At 44.6% G+C, this 22,124-nt stretch overlaps 1 protein-coding gene across 1 annotated transcript in view; it reads left to right on the forward strand.

The window, feature by feature from the left end:
- Window positions 1-22,124, forward strand: part of PCDH15 (protocadherin related 15) — a 311,085-nt gene that overhangs the window by 207,420 nt on the left and 81,541 nt on the right. The window contains exons 20-22 of the mRNA XM_059476704.1: window positions 7,400-7,705; window positions 9,554-9,778; window positions 17,584-17,700. Coding sequence (XP_059332687.1) covers window positions 7,400-7,705; window positions 9,554-9,778; window positions 17,584-17,700 — 648 coding nt within the window. The remainder of the gene's footprint in view (window positions 1-7,399; window positions 7,706-9,553; window positions 9,779-17,583; window positions 17,701-22,124) is intronic.

Consider the following 22,124-nt stretch of genomic DNA (forward strand, 5'->3'; position numbering starts at 1 on the left):
GGAGGAAAAAGGAGAAGACCAGGAAAAAAAAGGAGGTTTATGGGCAGAGAGGACAATCCAGCAGGAAAAGGAATTAAAATTAGAGGTGGAAGAGATAGGAAAAATCCAGGAAAAAAGGGAATTTAATGGCAGGAGAGGACAATCCAGAAAGAAAAGGACTTAAGCCTTTGGGAAAGAGTAAAATCACAGGCTCTGAAGTAAATCTCAAATACCCAGAATAAGTCCAAGACTCCTGCTCACTGCATGACCCAGTGGCTAACACTGCAGCTTGAATTCATCTCATAGATGTAAAACCAACAGGAGCAGCTGGGATTTGAGTCAGAATCCATAAAAAAGCAAATCAGACCCCAAAATCAGAGAATCAGAATGTGGCAGGTGAACTCCAAGCAGAGAAAGTTCAGACTTCGTTTCTTGTAAGTGGTTGGATGATCACAAGATCATTGGGAGGGAGCCTTGGTGATATAATTTCCTTCAGTTTATTAAGGAATTTGTCCCCAGGGAGGATAGAAAGGACTTTAATAATGCTTTCAGCACTGTCTCTCTCAAAATCCTCATGGAGATGTTGGTCACAAAAGAATTTCATGTGCTTCTGGCTGGATTTTCAAGTTTGTTAACTGGCAAATTCCCCTTACAACATTGATATCTCAAGTCCAGAGTTGTGGCATCAGGAGAAAGAGGTGGGGTTATAAATTTGGGCTGTTTATTTCCATTCCAAACCACCAGTGCTGGGCAGAATTACCTCTTCCTGCTGGCACGGGGGAATTCCTGAAGGATATTTGGCAGCAATGGCTGCAGCCACAGTTCCTCATCTTTTTCCACTGTTCCTTGAACTTAGATCAGCTTGGGCACAGATCAAAGAAGTCAGAAAAGTTCCTTGCCACCCATAATGTGGCCTCTTAAGGAAAAGGAATTTCAAAAGCTGTACTCTTTATTATATTTGTGCATTCATCTGCATCTTTGCCCTCCAGATAATATTTGTGCTTTAGTGCAGTGGAAATATTGATATTTGTTATCAGCATGTTCATGGCACTTGATTCTTGAGAGTCCAAGGATTTTCCATGAAAGGAATTCTTGGTTTTGCCTGCTGACACTTTACATTTTGAGATACCTTTAAGCCCTGTTATCTCTTTTGGCTTGACACCAAACTAAATCTTCTGAATCAGTGATTTCATGTCTCTGGTTCATGCCCTTTTAGGATTTTGATGCCTGATTCCCATCCCTGGCAGTGCCCAAGACCAGGTTGGATGGGGCTTGGAGCAGCCTGGGACAGTGGAAGGTATCCATGACATGGCAGGGGCGGCACTGGATGGGCTTTAAAGTTGCTTTCAACTCAAAGTCAAGAGAAACTCCAAAAAATAACTTAAGGGAAATATTTGGGAGCCCAGATAAATGTGCAGAGTTTAAACAGTATATCCCATTTGTGATTTACAAAGTTTTTGTTTTGAGAGGGCTTTTTGGTGTTTTATTTTTTTCTAGTGTGCAAATGCATTGGTTTAATCCCTTGATCATATCATTGCCAAACAACACACTCATCAAAACCCCAAATTTTTAATCATCCTTCAAGAACAACCAAGTCTCCAAGGTTAGGGTTTTGTTGTGTGCCAGCCTGAAGAAAGCTGGGCTGGTTGAAGCTATGAAGCATTAAAATGTGATTAACTCATGTAGGAAGTTCACCAGCCCATCCAGTGATAGGTTTGCAGCCATGAGCTTTTGGATTTTCATTTATTTTCATTTATATTTGCTCTTAGGGTTTAACTGCTCTTAATGTGCAGTTTTGTTTGGAAGCACATATCATTGGTTTTGGAATTAACCCTCCAGGTGCACTGGAATTGGCAGAGACCATGGAAGCAATCATCCAGGGTTCTTCTTCATCCAGGCTTGTGGAATGCCTAAAAATAGGGCAGTGTTTGAAAATTATGCCAGTATTTGAAAATTTAGAGGGTATTTCCTTTATTCTGCTGTGAGTGGAGTGAAGGATAAGTTGCCATGACCTGGGAATTCAGTAGGATGCAGAAGTTCATAAAACCTGCAGGATTTTTCCAAAGGATGTGTGTGCACTTGGGTGTCACAGAAGTAGAATTTGCCTTGAAATAGCAAGACAGCCAAAATCGAAAAATTGCAGAATAGTTTGGGTGGGAAGGGACCTCAAAGCCCACCCAGTGCCACCCCTGTCATGGGCAGGGACAACTTCCACTGTCTCAGGCTGCTCCAAGCCCCAATGTCCAGCCTGGCCTTGCGCCTTTCCTCCCAGCAGAGCTGCTCCATCCATCCATAGAAAATTTAAAAAATTAAAGACTGTGTAAAATCTGGCAAGAAGCAGCAAAAGAGAGGAAAAGCCTTTCTGAACTTTAGGGAAGAAGGAAAGTCCAAACTTTTATGGATGACTGATGTTGTTCCCTCCTTAAAATATTTACAGATATTTGGTTTATGACAAAGAGGTCAGGCACATTTCAGATATTTGTGGCCTCTGCATCTGGGAGATGTTAATTTTGTCCTGTGGGCACAAACTGTAATCTCCCTGCAAAACAAGTCCAAAATCCAATCTAACACTCCCACCCACACTTGATTTGCTGTTTGGAACAAACGAGGGGCTTGGGAATACTTCCAACCCAGAGTAATAAACCCATTAAACCCTCAATAATAAACCTATTAAACCCCTAGTATAAAAGAATCATGTTATCAGCCACGAGAACTATAATTCTCACCAACAGCATCACTTGGATCCTCCAGCACAATTCCTGCCTTGAGCTGTGGAATACTGGGGGAGCTGTCCAAAATCAGGAGTTTGCTTGGCTTGGGTGGGGACTGTGGGGAACTTTTGCTCCTGAAGAAGGGAAATTTAAACTGAAGGAAGCTGGTTTTGTGGCAGAGTGGTCCCTAAGAAATGTTTCAGCCTTCAGGAAAGAGGGATATCAGAAATAGTAAATTGCTCAAGTGAGACTTTTTGGCTCCTGTTTCTTAAATTTGAAGTTCCCCAAGCCTATGAAATGCCTTTTTCACCTAATCGAAGAAAAAACTTGTGAGCTTATTTCCCTTTTAAAAAGACAAAAGATGATTTTGTAATTCCACCAACAAAAATCACATTCCTACAGATACTCACCATACTTATCTCTGATTTGGAATAGTAACCAAGTAGTAACCTTGTTTTGATGTTTTCCAGCTCCAAAATTTCAGGCACAAATCCTCAATTAACCTGCCTAAATCCTGTCACCATCAAGAGCCAGAGTTGAGGGTACAATAAGAGGTTTTTTTGCAAAGGGTGATAACGATATAATGAATATTGTTGACATTCAAGCCCTTGTCATTATATTTCAGAATTAATGATCCCTCAGAGGTATCTTAGTCATTCCCATCTCCCAGGACTGTGTTTTCCTGCTGTTTGAGATGGAGGGAGATGATTTGTTACTCTGGAGCACTGTTGGTTCATATTGCTGAGGGTTTGCTGGTGATGTGGATGCAAAGCTGGTAACACAAATCTGAATTTACCACGTCAGGTAAAGGCTGTCACCTTGTAGGTGATGGCATCTCTAATAAATGTGGGATGGATTTTCTGGGAAATAAAGTAGGGTGTAATTTATATTCCTAGGTTTCCATGTTTGTTTTATCATGCAGTACTTAAATGAATTAGAGATAGAAATAAGAGTCATCCTGGAGATCTGAGGAGTCACCACAATATCAGCAGTACTTGCTCTGTCTCTTTGCATGGACACATTTTTCCTGACTCTGGATAAACAGCAGGAGATGTGTCCTGGGCTCATTCCTGTGTGAAGAGAGGGAATGCTCCCCCTCTCTTCTGCTCAGATGAGAGCCCACCTAAAATTCTGTGCACAGTTCTGGTGCCTCCAGAATAAGAAGGACATGGAATTGTTAAAGCAGGTCAAGAGGAGGCCATGGAGATGCTGAGGGGTCTGGAGCATCTTCCCTGTGGAGCCAGGCTGGGAATGCTCAGCCTGGAGAAGGGAAGGTTGTGTGGAGACCTCACAGCTCCTTCCAGGGCCTGAAGGGACACAGGGGAGCTGGAGAGGAATCCTGCATTGGGAACTGGAGGGACAGGACCCAGGGAATGGCTCCCAGTGCCAGAGGGCAGGGCTGGATGGGATATTGGGAATGAGGAATTGTTCCCTGGCAGGGTGGGCAGGCCCTGGCACAGGGTGCCCAGAGCAGCTGTGGCTGCCCCTGGATCCCTGGCAGTGCCCAAGGCCAGGCTGGACTTTGGGGCTTGGAGCAGCCTGGGACAGTGGAAGGTGTCCCTGCCCATGGCAGGGGTGGCACTGGATGGGATTTAATGTCCTTCCAGCCCAAACCAGTCTGGGATTCTGTGATTCAGTGAGATGGACAAGGTAGAAATGGGCCAGCATTTGAGATGCAATGACACTATGGCCCTGTCTAGGCATCTCTTCTATTCCTTTTGTAGTTTACCTCTTTTTGTTGGTTCTCTCCTGTTGTTTGGGGATTTTTTATTCTGGTTTGGGGTTTTTTTGGTCTCAGTTTCTGTGGTGCCTATGTCCCCAGTGGCCTTTGAGGGCTGTGTTGCCTTCAGCAATCACAGCTGCTGCTTCTGCTACCTCCTGTCAGGTAGGAGCAGCCTCTGCAAGGCTGTGCAGAGCCTTCTGCATGGAAATACATCTGCAGCTCCTTTTAGGGGCTGCTGTCAACTGGTGGCCCTTTACCTACCAAAACTTCAGGACTCTCACCATATTTTTGTGCAAGTCACTGGGGCTGAGTTGTGGTGGAAAGCCATGAGGAGCACAGGAATGTGTTCTCACCTCTTTTTAGTCCTGCTGTTTTCTCCTTGGCTTTGGGACTTTGTTTAGGATTCAGGTGAATCCTAAACTGTTTCCTGGCTTTCCCCCACTTCTGTACCTGTTCAGTCAGGGAATTCAGCCCAGTGTTGGTAATGACCAAATGTAGATAAATTTATTGGGATGTCACTGGTTCCTGTTGTCAGGGTTGGGATAAATTCAACCAGGGCTGTTTTTTTTGAAGCAGAACTTCCTGAAATGTCCCCATCTTCCACACCTCCTGTTCTTTCAGTTCCTGGCAAGTCTTGTACCAGAAGTGCCACCAAGCCTTGTTTGTGACAGATCTAGGGCTGGAATTTGGGGTTAAAATTGTCCATTTTTGTACAAAGTGATGACTGGAAAGAGGGACAGAGAGTGTCCACACCAACACCAAATCTTTGTCCAAGAGGCTGCTTCCCACAGGCTCTGGGAAATTATTTCCATGTGGGAACGGTTGTGCACCCTTGAGACAGGATTCTTTTAGGAAACAGATTAAACTCTTTTTCTTTCTTATCCATAGAGAGAACATCATCTCTTTTCAAGTTTAGAGTGATAAAAATGTTAATTCTTCACCAGTGTTTTGGTGGTATAGTCCCAATTAGATAATTGGATTATATTGAATTATCCATTTCTCCATGGAAAGGGTGCTCAGGCCTTGGCAGGGGCTGCCCAGGGAGCTTTGCAGTGCCCAGCCCTGCAGGTGTCCCAGGCAGGGCTGGAGGTGGCACTCAGTGCTCTGGGCTGGGCACAAGGTGGGCACTGGGCACCGCTGGGACTCCAGGGGCTGGCAGGGATTTTCCAGCCTCAGTGATTCTGAAATTCTGTGAGCCAAATCAGTCCTGCAGAATGTGGCAAAGGTGTTTCTGCCTAAGGATGTGCGCAAATGGGTTCACAACATTCACAGTCATGTTTTATGGAACCCAGTTGCAAAGCCTGCCATATATTTGAAAGTAATTTTCATTTCCTTTCCTGAACAAGAAGTTTATCTGTTCCAAAACATGCTTCCAAACTAACCTGATGCAAAACTGTTGCCTCATGAGAATTTTTTTGTCACGGTTTCCAATTATAGGCGTATTTCTGATTACTCTTGGAGACTCCTATGGGGCTTTTTGGTTTGTTTGTTTGTTTGTTTGGGATTTTTTAGATCTGTTATTTCTACAGAGGAAATGGAATTGATTGGAAATTAAATAAATCCAGCTGACAGATGTGGATTAGAAGGATGCTATGTACCAATGGACCAGTCAGAATGAAGTTGTAGCAAACCCTCCTTAGCACGTGGGCACGATGCAGGGAAGAAACACAGTGATTGTTTTCCTTATTAGCAATTTTAATTAACTTTTAATTGATTTCTAGCACGATAAATGGTTTCATTACCAAGCCTTACAATGAACACCAGAATTAAGCATTCCCGGTGACTGTTCTGAAAACAAAATATGCAAATCTCTTATGATCTTCACAGATGTCATTCATAAAGGCAAATAAATGAGAATAGAGTAGGGCAGAGTGCCCTTTGTATAATTTACATAACCTTGTTCATCACACCCTAATTTAATTAAGAGGAGGCAAAATAACAGGTTAGCATTTCAACCTGAGAGCTTTATGAAAACCTATTAATTTTGTCCATCCCTATAATTATGTGATAACAAGAATTATTTGGCTGACACTGAAATCTGAGGCTAGCTGCAGTGTATGAGAACAAAGATGCCAACTAAAGAAATCGAGGTGGTTTTCTATGGCAATCATCAGCCTGTTCTGAGCACAGAAGAATAAGGATGAAATGTTTGGGTTTGGAGAACAGGAACAGGAGCAAAACAGAAATTTAAGTAGTTCTTCAGAGAGTAGCAATGAAAATATCACTGAGTGTGACAAATGTGTTAAGTGGGAAGGAAATTTCTAACTCACGTGTCCCTTCTGTTTGTCTGCATCCATCCTTCATCTAAATTCATATTCCACAAGGATTTGGGCAGCAATGAAACACTGCTTCAGTGTTAAATAAAAATTCCTCTCAGACACCACCCAGTCCTGAGGATCCTTCAGCATTAGAATTATCTGAGGGCTTGGCTTCACAAGCATCAAATTCATCCTCTGTTGAAGTTCAGAGAAACATAGGATAGAATCCCAGAATTATTTAGGATAGGAAAACTTCCAGCATTGAGTCCAGCCTGTGCCTGATCCCTGCCCAGAGCACTGAGTGCCCCCTCCAGCCCTGCCTGGGACACCTGCAGGGCTGGGCACTGCAAAGCTCCCTGGGCAGCCCTGCCAAGGCCTGAGCACACTTTGCATGCAGAAATTGCTGCTGCTGTCCCAGCTGAGCCTCCCCTGACACAACTTCAGGCTGTGTCCTCTTGTCCTGTCAAAAGTTTCCCAGGCTGGGCAGCTAAATGTGCCTTTTCTCCTCAAGGGCTCCAGTTAGCCCGGCTTCTGTCACTGGGAATGGAGCCATTTGTTTCTGTGACATGTTTTATCTTCAGTCACAGCTCAGACAGAGGCAGGCTGCCCCAGACAACACAGATTTGGCAGAATCATTCCATGCCTCACCTGGTTTCTGTCCCGTGGGCATCTCCCTCGGAGGTTTGCAATTCATGCATTAACCCATGGTTTTCCTGCTGTCTCTTCAGGCTACAGATGCAGATGCTGGGGTTAATGGGCAGGTCCACTACAGCCTGGCCAACTTCAAGAATCTGTTCAGGATCACGTCCAACGGCAGCATTTACACGGCAGTGAAGCTGAACAGGGAGGTGAGGGATCACTACGAGCTCATCGTGGAGGCGACCGACGGCGCCGTGGACCCGCGGCGCTCCACGCTCACCCTGGCCATCAAGGTGCTGGACATTGATGACAACAGCCCTGTGTTCACCAACGCCTCCTACACTGTCTGTGTGCCAGAGAATCTCCCACCAGGAACTGTCTTCCTGCAGCTGGAGGTGAGGAGGGGGTGAGTGAAGGTGGCGCGTGGTTGTTCTGTGATATTCAGGGTTCTTGTTTAACTCGGCAGTGAGACTGCAGTAAAATATTGTGAGCTGGAGCATGGGGATATGTTTTTTTGCCCAGAGCAGCTGTGGCTGCTCCTGGATCCCTGGAAGTATCCAAAGCCAGGCTGGATGAAGCTTGGAGCAGCCTCAGATAGTGGAAGTTGTCCGTGCCAGTGGCAGGGGTGGCACTGGTTGGGATTTGGTGTCCCTTTCAACCCAAACCCTTCTGGGATTCTGTGATTCTGAAAAATGCTTGGCCTTTAGCCAGGTACCAAAAAAACCCTTTAAAGAAAAGATTATTTAGGAAATAATAGCAATTATGAAACTGCAAAACCTACACTGCCATCATCTACACAGGCAGACAGCTATGGGCCAAGGGGAAGAGTTTAAAGCTAAAAGAGGAGAGATACAAATCAGATGTTAGGAAGGAACTGTTCCCTGGGAGGGTGAGGAGGAACAGAGTGCCCAGAGCAGCTGTGGCTGCCCCTGGATCCCTGGCAGTGCCCAAGGCCAGGCTGGAGCACCCTGGGACAGTGGAAGGTGTCCCTGCCATGGCAGGGGTGGCACTGGATGGGTTTTAAGGTCCCTTCTAATCCAAACCATCCTGGAATTCTGTGATCCTAGCAGTGGCCAAAAGCAGGTGCTCAGGCTGGAGAGCTAAAAGCAGCTTCAGTTTCCACTGCCATTTTCCCAGAACATTGTGCTCATTTCCCACAGCTTAAGCTTTCAGTGAATTCTTCATTACTTGGGTCTGTGCACATTGAATACAATTACAGCAACACAAATAAACTCAAGATGTCCTCAAAAGTTTGCCCTTTACATTTCAGAGGGATATTTTGTGAGGATGTGTGGGGGTCCCAGTTGTCAGGGTACTGGTCTTCAGTTTCTCTGGGTCTGCATTGAAGGCACTTGAGACAGTAGCTCATGTTCAGACTCAGGTGTTTATCATTTCTTATCAGTAAAACAGTCTCTCTACTGTTGAGTTGGGCAGCTTTTCATTAGAAGGCACAAAATGGCAACAGTCTCTTGGTACAAGGTCTTTTAAAGCTAAACTATCCAATTAAGAGCCGACACCTGGATTATTTTCCCTTTTAACCCAATAACTGATCCCACAGAGCTGCAATGGGGACTTTTCTGCCCAATTACAAAATGCCACCCAAACCCATGAAGAAGAAGGAAGAAGAAGAATAAAGAAGAAACCCAGGGTGACACCCTGTACCCTCCATCTTGCTTCCATCCACAACACATTCAAAATCCCAAACCCTCAATTTCTCACCAAGTGCTACACCTACACTGCTCTCTATAATCTATAGCACACTCTTGTGGGTTCATGTCATTATAGAGCACAACACAGCACAAAGTACCACAACTCCATCAGAAGGGTGCAAGAGAGATTTATTACAGCAACATGTTGCTTTTGTACTTTTTCAAGATATTTGCATTCACTTAACAGACACATTCACTGCCCATTGGTTATAAGAAAGAAACAAAGTTCTCAGTAGGTGATGAAGGAGCCAGCTAATGTCCATATAACTTAACTTTCTCTTCATCACGTCACCATGGTGACAACCTTGGTGTCTTCCTCAGGAAGAGACTTTGCTGGCTCCCAAGAACACCAAAGAATGTCTTTCCTACAGGTTCCAGTTTATCTTGAAGTCCAGGAAACTTTCTCCATGAATGAGGGTCAAAGTCAGTGCTGCCCTGGGGGTCAGGGCGCCCCAGACCAGACAGAGAAATATTCCTGGTGCCCTGGGTTTCCACAAGGATGGGTTTTGTGTGATGTCCCTCTGTTCCCTGCAGGCCAAGGACGCGGACCTGGGAGCGGATGTGAACTATCGGATCCGCACTGAGGAAGCCCGGGAGCATTTTGCCCTGGACAAGCACACGGGAGAGCTGTCGCTGCGGAAATCCTTGGATTATGAATCCTTCTATGATACAGAGGCAACCTTCACCTTCCTCGTGGAAGCCTTCGACAGCAAGGGCACCATGCCACCTGGGCTGGCCACTGTCACCGTCAGAGTCAAGGTAAAGGGAGCACTCCTCAGCCAGCAGCATCCTCTCCCCGAATATTCCACTACCATGCAGGTGGAACACCTGCTCTCCTCCACCTCGCTAATATGAGTCTTATTCTATTCACATTTTGTAACAGCTGTAATTGTTCTCCCAATGTGCAATTATGTAGTTAAATCCTGGATTTATGAAATCAATGAACACCGGACACAAATAGAAATGTTTTGTCCTCTAGAATCTCTAAAATAATCTCTAATCTGAAATAAACCCCTCATGGAATTGTTTGCTGCGGTGGTATTTGCAGGGGTCCCAGGATGAGGGAAGAGACAAGAATGTTGACTCCATGTTTCAGAAGGCTTGATTTATAATTTTATGATATATATTACATTAAAACTATACTAATAGAATAGAAGAAAGGATTTCATCAGAAGGCTGGCTAAAATAGAAAAAGAATGATAACAAAGGCTTGTGACTGACCAAGACAGTCTGAACAGCCGGACTGTGATTGGCCATTAATTAGAAACAAACACATGAGATCAATCCCAGATGCACCTGTTGCATTCCACAGCAGCAGATAATCAATGTTTACATTTTGTTCCTGAGGCCTGTCAGCTTCTCAGGAGAAAATTCCTAAAGAACGGATTTTTCAGAAAATATTATGGCTACAGTTTGCAAAAGTGACATGATCACTTTTCAGCCCACAAATTGTGACTTTAAGACCCGCTGGGGTGTGTTGAGTGCTGGTGTGGCACAGCACAGCCTGAATTCCAGATTCTGCTACTGGGAAATCCAGCTCTGCAAAGGAACAGCCTGATTTAGTGTCTTGGACCATGAACTGCAGTGAGCTACAGCCTCACCTCAGGTTTCAGGGGCATCCCCAGGGGTGCTGGTGTCTGTTTGGGAATGATCCACAAATGGAAACTGTTTTATCTGTGACTAAAACACTTCCCCATCTTCATTTCCCTGTGTCCAAGAGGAGAGGAGAGCTCAGATGCCTCAATCCTACCCATGGCATTCCCAAAGTGCAGCACTGTGAATCATTCTGTCCTTTTGAGCAGTTGCTTGAGTTTCTGTGAACTGTGGGAGAAAAGAGACTTTAATTGCTCAGATTTCAGTGAAGGAGCAAAAATTGTAGCAGGACCAAAAGCACAAATGTTCAGTTTAAATATGTCTGTGAAAACCATTTGCCAGTCATAAGGGTTCAGCCTGTTCTGTATCTGCAGGCGCTTGAATTGACACTTGGTTTTGAGTAATTCTGTTTGTCAGTCCCTACTGAGCTCACAATTCTTTTAGGACAGTAAATGTCTCCCATTAGTAGCTCTGGTGACAATGCCAGAAGGCTTCTGTGATGCCTCTCTGTCTGCAGAATGTCTCAGTGTGAGGTGCAGGTCACCTGTTCCTGACTAATCTGTGCTTTTCCCCAGCACATTCCACGTCATTGGCAGGAAACAGCTTTTCCATCATTCCCTGAGCTGCTTCTGTTGGACATCTATGGAGCAAATTGCTCAAACCTCAGGGTTTTTTTCATAAAAGAAACCTTTTCCCAGCACACTGAATTTTTGAAAGAATAATTTGGGTTGGTTTAGGTGGTTTTTTTTAAAGGTTTTCATGTAGGATTGTGTTCAGAGAAAAGCTGTGGTCTGATTGTGTGGTTGATTGTATTAATTAATCTCAGGGAAAATTGCAGTTCAGCTCAGTGGCCTCAGTACCAGCAGTTTGTGCACATTCAAAGGAGGGAATAGGGAATTTAAGGAGGGGATTAATAGGATCAAAAAATCAGTTTATGCTCTCTTGGAAACTCTTCCCACACATGAACAAAAAATGGGAGCATGATGATGCTTTGGAGAGGCTGGAATACCAGGCTGGAGCCAGAAGTAAAAAGTTTAGAATAAAAGGTGTTTGGGGGTAGAACAGGGCCTGGGAGGGAGGACAAGCAGGGGATACTTTAGGTGAGAAAGAAAATAAATCAAATTTATTTTCATACTCAGTGGCAGGCTGAGTTTTACAACAGATCAGGGGACATAATCCAAAAATTATTTAAATTCTTGAGATGAAGATGGTGCTGGAGTGAGAGGTAGGACAGGGGAATTTTGAGTGGCACTTGAGAGAATGGGGGAGGACTTGTGGAAAAGCCAGATTTAATATCCCAATGTGTTGGGCAGATGTCATTAGCAGGCTTTATGTCAGGTGGCAGATATTTTGAGCATTGGTCACAAGAGGTGTCTGGATGTTTTAAATTTAGCTTAAACATGAACTTCCCAGATACAGAATTCACAGGGGTGATGGGAGAGGGTGGAGGGTGAAGGCAGAGCCCTGTGCTGTCCCTGTTTGAGATGGGGAGGATCCTCAAGACACCTCAGAAGGCTGATCCAAGAGTCAGAGCAGCAGGAGCGGGGTGCAGAGTCTTGAAATCAAGTGAGAACAAGAACAGGCCACCCTTTCCCTCCCACTCAGCATCTTCTGCTCCTGCTGCAGGAACTGGGTGTGTTTCCTATGAGTAGTTCCTCAGCTTTGCCTTTATTTACAGGCTGGCCTTTGAGTAATTACTTTAATACAGGGTTTGAGAGCCCAAATAGGAACTCAACCAAGTGCAGATGCCCCGTAGCCCCCAACATAAGAGCACAAAATTGAGCCAGAGGGAAGCAGAGGCAGTGCTGGGACCAAGCTCATGTCACCATCACAGATCCAGCCCCTCCAACCCTGAGGACTTTATTTGTGTTATTACTGAGTTCTCCAGCCCTCTGGGGCTCCCACTGCTCTGCTCACATTTGTCATTTCTCCCAGCCCAGCTCTTCACTGCAAGCACTGTAATTTTTCCTGGGTAATGGAATTGTGTTAAGCAGCTATGGATGTCTGATGGTGTCGTCCATCATTTGTGAGATTTCCAATGGAATGAGCACACCCAGAGCCCCCTGCTCCCTGTGGCTGCAGGAGGGGGATGCACACTGGGCTGTTCTTTGGACTCTCAGCCCTGGGCATGACAAGTTACAAATAGTTTGTATTAACCTGCCCTGAACTAGGTCGAGGCACAGATTGCAGAGCAGGGCTTTCACTGCAGGAGGAATAACTTCATCTGTACCCTCACATGGGGATGGAGCAAGTCATTGGCCTCTGCTGCAGCCAAAAGGCTCCTTGCATTGTGAGGATGTCCTGGGGCTCCTTTGGCAGAGAGAGCCAGAGGTGAATGCATGAATTCATGGAATTATTTAATTGGAAATGGCCTCTGAGATCACTGAGTGAAACCATTAATGCTGCACCGCTAAACTGTGTCCCCACGTGCCACATCTACTCTTCTTCTGAGCACTTCAAGGGTTTGCAATCCCACTCTGCCCTGGGCAGCCCCTTCCAATATCTGGCCACCCTTTGTGTGAAGAAACCTTTCCTAATATCCAACCTGAACCTCCCCTGGCGCACCTTGAAGTTGTTTCCTTCTGTCTTGTCGTCGTTTTCTGGGAGAAGAAACCGATCCCCACCTGACCCAGCTCCTCTCAAGGAGTCATAGAACAATAATCATTGCATCCATTCAAGTATTTCCAAGGAGGAATAGTCTAAGTGGCCTTGATTTCTTCCCACCACCTCAAACACACCAAGATTTTTCTCTTTTCCCCATTCTCAGGTTCATTTGACTGCTTTCTTAACATTTCCCCTGAAGCTGGAAGAAGCCATGAGGTGTCTGGGAGGGCTGAGCTGGTTTTGCTTCTTGTACACACAAGCATCCCCTCCCAATCCAGATGATTCCCAGTACTGGAAAAGGCAGAATACTTTCACTTCAAATTATTAGGATATAGCATTTGGAAGGAGCTGTTGTGGTAATAGGGTTTGATAACAGAAAGAGTTGCTCTTAAGTGGGAATTGCATTCCTAAACATAAATAATGAGAATTTCTGTGTCATGGGGTTGTAAAGCCTCTGCATATTTTATGCTGTGTCCTTCTCTTCTTATTACCAGCATTTTTTGGTATTATTTTGCCTTTTCTTGTTTGTAGAAGTGCTTTTCTCTTCTTTGTGGGTTGGTGATTGGTTTGTTTTGGAGTTTTTCAAGGACATTGTGTAGTGGAATGAAGCCATTGTCACAGGTGAAGGATTGAAAGCGAGAGAGCAACAAGAATGAATAAAAAACAGAGGGTTTCAGTTCTGAAAATGCAAAAAAATGAGGATGAGGAGGCAGTGAGGTGATTGAGAACTGACTGATGATCGCAGGGGTCATGATCAGTGGCACAGGGTGTGGTTGGTAGTGTCACTGCAGGTGTCCCCAGGGCTCAGTGCTGATCCTAGGATTATTTAAATTGTTCATCAGTGATTGTGGAGGAGCAGCCCCAGGCACCAGCACAGGCTGGGGGAGCAGCTCTGTGGGGAAGGACCTGGGGACACCGAGCTGTCCCTGAGCCAGCAGAGTGTCCTGGGGCCAAGGAGGCCAATGGGACCCTGAGGGCAGCAGGAAGAGCCACACAATGAACATCTTTCCCCATTTAAAGAGCAGCCTCATAAAACTTACAGGAAGGTGAAAAAAAATCAGCTGGATTGCCTCCAAAATATTTCTCATTTCTGGTGACACTAATGGAATAACGAGCCTGGGGTTGGGTTACACTGCTGGTAAACAGATTTATTTCTTTCCTTCCATCTCAAGTGATCAGCTCAATCATTTGCCAGTCATTTATTGCCTCGTGTATTCCATCATGAGTATTATCCCTTAATTTATAGGATGAGCTACTTTAGGGCCTGCTGAGCACTAAATGGGAAAGAGATGCAGTTGTGCCCTGTTCTGTGCAGCTTCAAAGCCCTGTGTAAAGCAGCTTGCACCCACTCACAGACAAATTTCAAGGAGCCACTTTGCCCGTATCAGCATCACCACAAGGGTTTGAACTTGGTGTTAATTAATGTGTGTTCATTATGAGAGGCCAAGAGGATGGGAAGGGACTTGAAGTTCTTGATATGCCAGTATCTGGTGAAATCAGGTGGATCATGAAATCCCGGAGTGGTTTGGGTGGGAAAGGACCTTAAAACTCATCCAGTGCCACCCCTGCCATGGGCAGGGACACCTTCCACTGTCCCAGGCTGCTCCAGCCTGGCCTGGGCACTGCCAGGGATCCAGGGGCAGCCACAGCTGCTCTGGGCACCCTGTGCCAGGGCCTGCCCACCCTGCCAGGGAACAATTCCTAATTCCCAATATCCCATCCAGCCCTGCCCTCTGGCACTGGGAACCCATTCTCCCTGTGTCCTCACCCTCCAGGCCCTTGTAAATTCTCTCTCTCCAAGGTCCTCAATCCAATCATTGCTATCAAAGAGAATTTAATGCTGGACAGATGCAGAGAGGGAGTTTTCAGGTTTTCAGCACAGAGAGACTTTGGAGAACAAATATTTGGAGCAAGTCCTGGGCTTTGTTCTGAGCAGAGCCCAAAGCCCCATATGTGTTTTGCTTGTAAACAGGTAAATAATTGAAGATTACATCTGATGCCTTCTTAAAACACCTCTAACCCTTGCACAGAAGTGGATGCAGAACATGAGTGCAATCCCCAAGCACAGGTTCAGGAATGGGGCAGTAAACCTCCCACAAAGAGGTTGTAGGAACTCATGAAATCACCTTTTAAATGTGAGGCACAGTCCCACAAATGGGGCCAAACTGCGGCATCTTAACACCTTCCCCAGTTCACTGTTCCAGCCACATAAATCCAGGCTGCCATTAACTCAAATCCAGGCTCCTATTAATGATCAGAAATGCTCCAAAATATGGAAATGGGAAATCTGGGAAATGGGTTCTCCATATTTCACACTTTCAAATACCTGGGCTTTCTATTTTGACAGTAAGGTAATAACAGATTTATGTATATAATACATAATAACATATTGACAGACAACTACAAAGCAGCCTTTGTGTCACCGCTTCTCTGGCTGCAGATTTATTCTATTTTTATACAGTTTTATTTACAAAACAGAGCAAAAGGCAAAGCATGACACCCCCAAAGCTGTCTCCCTACCACAGATACTCTTTATCTACCACTTTTTGTTGGTTTTGTTCCTCCTTGCTCCAGTGGGGCAGCACAAAAGCACTACAGGATCCTGACATCCTTTCCCTGGACAAAGATCAAGGATGAAGTGCAGAAAAACCACAATTTGGGAGGGATCCCACTTCCCCACCACATTCCTCCTTCTCTGAGCAGGACACTGCTCATTCCCAGGGCTGGTATTTATAGGAAAAAAGATTGGTAGGAAACAAACCCTGCCCTGCCTGCGAGTATGAAAATGCTGAACAAAAATGTTGGGAAGTGTGACTGTCATCTGGGAATGGCAAAGAGGAGAAACAAAGCAGGAAGGGAAGGCAGGCACTAAGGAGGAATCAATATGTAATTTAAAACTCATTAAGGCAGTCACTTGCTGTAATGCACTGATACTAACACAGGTGCTCCCCGACTGATCAAACACAGAAAATCCCTGAGGTGCAGCATTCCCGGCATAAAATAGCCTTGGGAATGTCACTGTACATGGGATATTCGTGGTTTTTTGGTTTATGGGGACACCAAGGGATCTTTCATACTTGTGCCCCACTGAGTTGGAAATGGAAATATTTAATATCTGGGTGCTAAACCCCCGCTGCCTCCTCCTTCAGTGCTTTGGGAAAAGCTCTCCTTGGATTCCAGTCTCTGCCTCCAGGTTCCCATGGAATCATGGAATGGTTGGTGTTGGAAGGGACATTAAAGCCCATCCCCTTCCACCACTGCCATGGGCAGGGACACCTTTCTGTCACTGGACCAAGTGACATCACCCAATTAATAACACACAACATTAAATGAGTGACACACTGGTCTGATTTGAATATACCACAAACATAAAGAATTTCTACAGGAGAATAAACTTTTATTGGAAAAAGTGTTTTGGTAGACATCTTGTTTTATAAAAGGAAAAATAAAAACCGGAGTTTATTTTTAATCTCCACACAAAGAGAAGCAACTCTGGATGACCCTGCAAAATATTTGAGATATGTTTAGGTGTATACAAATATAGACATATATTTATGTATCCTTGCCTACTTCAGGCACAAGAATTTGTGCAAATGTCCATTTATCTTTCAGAGGACATCTTATTTCCCCTTAATTTATTGGCTATTAGAGGTAACAAACACCATCAAGCCAGAGCAGCTCATTCCTTTTGGAAAATGAGCCAAGCCTGCTGCCACAGGAGCAGGTGGTATGGAATTCTCTGCTCTGTTCTCTTGTGGGGCTGTGTTTTCCTGCAGAATTCCCTGCAGCTGAGCAGTCCCACATCCATTCTTCTGTGAATCTTCACACCCTCATTTTGTGCAGGGTTAATGGAATTGGGAGAGCCTAGGAATGGCAATCCCTATGGAGGGAGGGAGAGACTCAACAAAACCACTTGTGAATGCATCTGAAAATTTGCTGGAACTCCAGGACTCTGGAGTCATGTATAAAATGCATATTGAATCCTTTGGTGTCCCTGGGACAGGACTAAAATGGGATCCTGGGCCCAGAGCAGGTGCTGTGGTCTGGGGGAGGCTCCTTGAGGTTTTTCACAAATGTGAATGTCCTGATATCTTGTAGCCTTATAGAGTTTCCCTTCTGTTTTTTTAGCAATAAAATAGCTTGGATTTTTGATTTTGGGATCAGGTGTTGAGTGAGAGCTTTCTGTGGTTAAAGGTTTTACCAGAGGAATAGGAATTTTCCAGTCCATTGATAGCAAAACACCCCACTGCTTTCCCTAGAAAGGAGTTTCACAATTATAGAAATGTTCAATGTGCCCCTGCAAGTCCCCAGACAGCAGGGAACTGTTAAACACTCCAGGGCTAAACTGTGACTTGTGTTTTTTGCAGGATATGAATGATTACTCTCCAGAGTTCAGCCAGAAGCTCTACAGGGGAATGGTTGCTCCTGATGCCATCAAGGGCACCGTTATCACCACGGTCTCAGCTGAGGATCGGGATCCCCCGGTAAGGAAAAATTCTCTCAATATTCCACACCCAAAAGGGAGCAAAATCCTACCCTCTGAAGTGCCCCTGCTCTCTCATCAACTCAGAGTATGAGGAGCTTCACAGAGGAGTAACTCCTACCTTTGTTTCATGTCAGCCTGGCTTTGCTGCTCAGGACAGGCTGCATTTCCAAGGCTGCCTGCTGGAGCTGGAAAATCAATGCTGCAGCTCCTGGCTGTCAGGGAGGCTTTAGGAAAGCTCTTTGTCCAGCTTCAGAGAGTGAGAGGAACAGGCAGGAAGGGGAGCTGGTCCTGTCTTTGGGGTAGTTCAAGAGGAGAGAACCCACAGTTTGGTGAGGTTGGCGCTGTTTGATGTCACATCCCAGCTGAGCCATCCCACATTGGTGTGGGACTGCAGAGCTCCCCATCTGCATGTTCCATAGCCAATATTTGAACCCAGGGCATTTAATTTGGGGATAAAGTTTATTTTTGTCCCTGTTTTTTTGCTGCTGCTTCCTGGTGAAGCCTTCAAGTGACGCAACTGGGCACACACCTCTGACTCATGGCCTGTTCTGAAGTTTGATGTCAATTTTTGTCATCAGAGCCTGATGAACATCAGTGGCCAGATGATCCTCTGAGGACAGGAAAAGCCAGAGCTGCTCTACCAGCCAGGTTTAATTTTTAATTGCCAGTGTTTGGCATAAGAAGGAGAATAATCCTCAGGGGGAATGTGCCCTGCACATTAAAAGCTGATGAAGTGCTTGGACACAAATCAGGTACAGCTTAGCTAAATGTGGAATGATTGGGGCTTGGGCAGCTTCTATTTAACATTAAATAAATGTTGTTGCCTTAAAATGAGATATTTTGCCCATTCTGATAAAAGCTCCATTTTATAATTGCTGTGTCTAAGTTTTGAAGACTAAGAGATCACTGAGGGGAAACAAAATAGTTCTGATTAAGGGCATTTATAATCCTCAGACCTGTGCAATCAGCATTTCCAGTGCAAAGTTATTTCATTTTTCATTTAACAACCCCAAACCCTACTGAACATTTTGTAATATTTTTTGTCACTATCACATGAGCACCTGTTGATGTTTATGAAGATTTAAAAATGAAGTTACCCTGAAGCCTCTAATAAATGCAAGGGCCATAAAAGTCAGCCAGCTATGGAGGAAAGCTTTTAAAGGAGGTTTGGAAAGGGGTTTGTTATTTTAAAATAATAGCTGGTAGTTTTGTCCCTCATCTTTTTTTAATTTTAAAAGTAAAATTACCAGGCATAAATGGCTTTTTTTCTTTTTCTGCCTGAGCCAGCCTGTGCTACTATAAAAATCTCTATTTATTTGAAGCTGGCTTTGACATTAAATGATGTCACAAAGTATTTGATGTGAATTCACTGGAAATTTGGTTTAAGAGCACACAGCCTTTTCTCTGCTCAGCAAGGGGACCTTGCTCTAAACTTGCCTTAAGGGATGGAATATTCTTAGTTATCAATACTTTACTTCTGTGGTTTGGGGGATTTAAACCTGTTGGAATCTTATTTGCAGGGTACTAATACATTTATTTTATCAGTTCAAGGAAAGAAATAAGTATCTATTAAAAATAATTGTAGCTTTAAAATATGCCTGTTTATAAGAGCCCAACTAATTTGAAGTCTCCAAGCTTGACTTTTCCTGTTGTTATTTTGCAAGTAATATATGTAATTCCCACATCCAGAATAAAAGCCCAGCCAGATTTTTCCATCATCTGCAATAAAAGCTTTTCAGACCTAATCAGCTCCACAGAGACAAGCATTGTTTTCAGCAAACCCCCACGTTGTCAAATGAATATGGATGCTGTGAGGATCCAGCTGGAAAGGCCCAGCACCTGTGTGGGATTTCTCTGCAGATAAGGCAAATTTGAATTTTTCCAGGAGCAGAAGAGCAGCTCTGGGGGAAGGAGGAGGAGCTGGGAATGGTGGCAGTGGAGGTGGGCTCTCCATTTCAATAAACAAGGATTAATTTAGGTGAAGCACAAGAGGGTGAAAGACACCTAGGATGTCGTTTTCTGTGGGTATTTCCTAAATTAATTAGGAATTTATAGCTTATAGGGGTAAGAGTGAGCTTTTACTGTTAAATTAATCCAACAGAACTTCATTTATTGGAGATGGAGATGAAAGCATCTCTTGGTTGTATTTTAAAAAATCCTTCCATCAATCCTTCACACACTGAGCTATTTACAACTCTGTGTATCTTCCATGTGTATCCATATGAACAAATCTCTGGGTGAAAATGTGGGATTTTCTTAATTTAACTGGTGCCTAAAACCTTAGGCTATCGTGAGAATATGCTGTTGATAAGAGGATGGGTTTTGCAGCAAAAACCCTGCAAATTTCTGATTATTATGAAGAGTTGCTCAGTTAAAACAAATAATTTGTGCTAGAGTCAAGCACTTCCTCAGAGATACTTTGTAATGCTTTTATTTCGACCTGTGGATTTCAAAGTGGTCAAAACCTCTTGGCCTGAAGGCATCAGAGACCTCTGATAGTTATTCTTCAGGTCCTTGGTGAAATGTCAATTAAAACATAAAACCCAGAGCTTTTCTCTAAAGGCCACAGCAAGATTTGCAGGGCTGTTTTGAGTAAATGTCACTTTAAATTCTTACCAGTTGCTCCTTTCTTTTCTAGTTTAAATTCTCTTTCTATTTGCAGCGACTGAGAATGTAAATTATGTTTTAAAAGCTACTTTTACACGTGTTATAAAATTGAAACACCCTTCTGGTCATTGAAATTTGGGAAGTTTTGCCTGAAAACTTTGTTTCCATGAAATCTGGTGAATCAACATTTTGTCCTTTGGTTGTTTGGAACAACCAACACTAGATTTTTTACATTTTTAAATTAGTAACAATTTATATAAATAAATAAATAAATATTTTTTCAAATTACTTGGTGCATCCTCAAGTTGCTCACTCTGCCTTTCCCAGAGGAGATTCTAGGTAATTCTACCTAATTCCAGGTATAAGCATGAAACATTGAGCAAGAAGCAACAAAATTAGGCCAGAGGAAATTATGAGGATAAAGTAGAGCCATGGCTGCCAAGGAAAAGCTTGGAAACAGCTTCAGTTATTTCTAAATAACTGGTAAACCTTACAAGAATAAAAAGCCTTGATTTTAAGCACATTGCAACAGGAATTGTTGAGGCAGCCAAGCATCTTTCCATGTGAACAATCCCTTTAATTTTGAGTTCTCCCTCACACATCAGCTTGGGTTTCCTTTCCAGAGGTGGTGTCCGGCTGCAGCTTAAGAAATTTTCCAGTTTTTGGGGTTTTTTAGTCCCTTGGAGTGGGTAAGCTTAGGTTGTTGCATACTGTGAGCAGGACAAGTGGTGACCCTGTGCAGGGAAGCTCTGCCTCTGGAGCACCCCTGGAGTTCCAGGTGAGCAGGAGCACCCACACAGCCTTGGCTGGATTTGTGCTGCCAATCCCCAGCTGGCTTTGCCCGGCTGCCCACAATGGGATAAAACTGAGACACAGAGACCTGGGGGAGGTGGAGATGGGGTTGGAAGGAGATGATCTTCAAGGTTACTGTCCCCAGGTGCTCCAAGCCCCAAAGTCCAGCCTGGCCTTGGGCACTGCCAGGGATGCAGGGGCAGCCACAGCTGCTCTGGGCACCCTGTGCCAGGGCCTGCCCACCCTGCCAGGGAACAATTCCTAATTCCCAATATCCCATCCAGCCCTGCCCTCTGGCACTGGGAAGCCATTCCCTGTGTCCTGCCACTCCATCCTTTGTCCCAAGTCTCTCTCCATGTTTCTTGCGGCTCCTTCAGGCCACAATTTGGTCACCCCAAATCTTCTCCTGTCCACGTGAGCACCCCCAGCTGTGCCAGCCTTCCCTCCCAGCAGAGCTGCTCCATCCCTATGCTCATCCTGGTGCCTCTCTCCAGCAATTCCATGACCTTCCTATGTTGGAGGTATCAGAATTCCAGGTGGGGTCTCACCTGAGCAGAGTAAAGCGGTAGAAGCACCTCTATGAAAAATATTTCAAGTCCTGCTTTGCTTTAGTTAGCACAAATGTGCTCAGATTTGGGTTCTGTTAGATATTTCCCAGCCTTTTCAGGGAAAGATTCCAAAGCCTGGACAAAGGCAGCACCTGGCTCAGTCACCTGCACTTCTGGATGTTGCTGGCACAGGCTCCAGGGTCCCAGCCAGCACCTACTGCCAACCATCTCTTTTTTGGGCATTTAGATCATCCTCTGTAGCTGAAGAAAACAGTCTGGATTAGTGTTGGATAAATCCCTTGGAGACAAGGAGAGTTTTCTTCCTGCTGAACATTTTATGCCTCACTGAAGTGGCCTGGTAATGAGAGATGAAAAAATGGTTCTGAGTGGTCTCAAAGCTCTTAATCCTCCAAAAATGTGGGCAGGAGGGCACCAGGAGCTGTTTGATAAATGCTCAGTTTATTTATCAGAGGGG

This window comes from Ammospiza nelsoni, chromosome 8, assembly GCF_027579445.1.
Source record: "Ammospiza nelsoni isolate bAmmNel1 chromosome 8, bAmmNel1.pri, whole genome shotgun sequence".
In the NCBI taxonomy this organism is placed as follows: Eukaryota; Metazoa; Chordata; class Aves; order Passeriformes; family Passerellidae; genus Ammospiza; species Ammospiza nelsoni.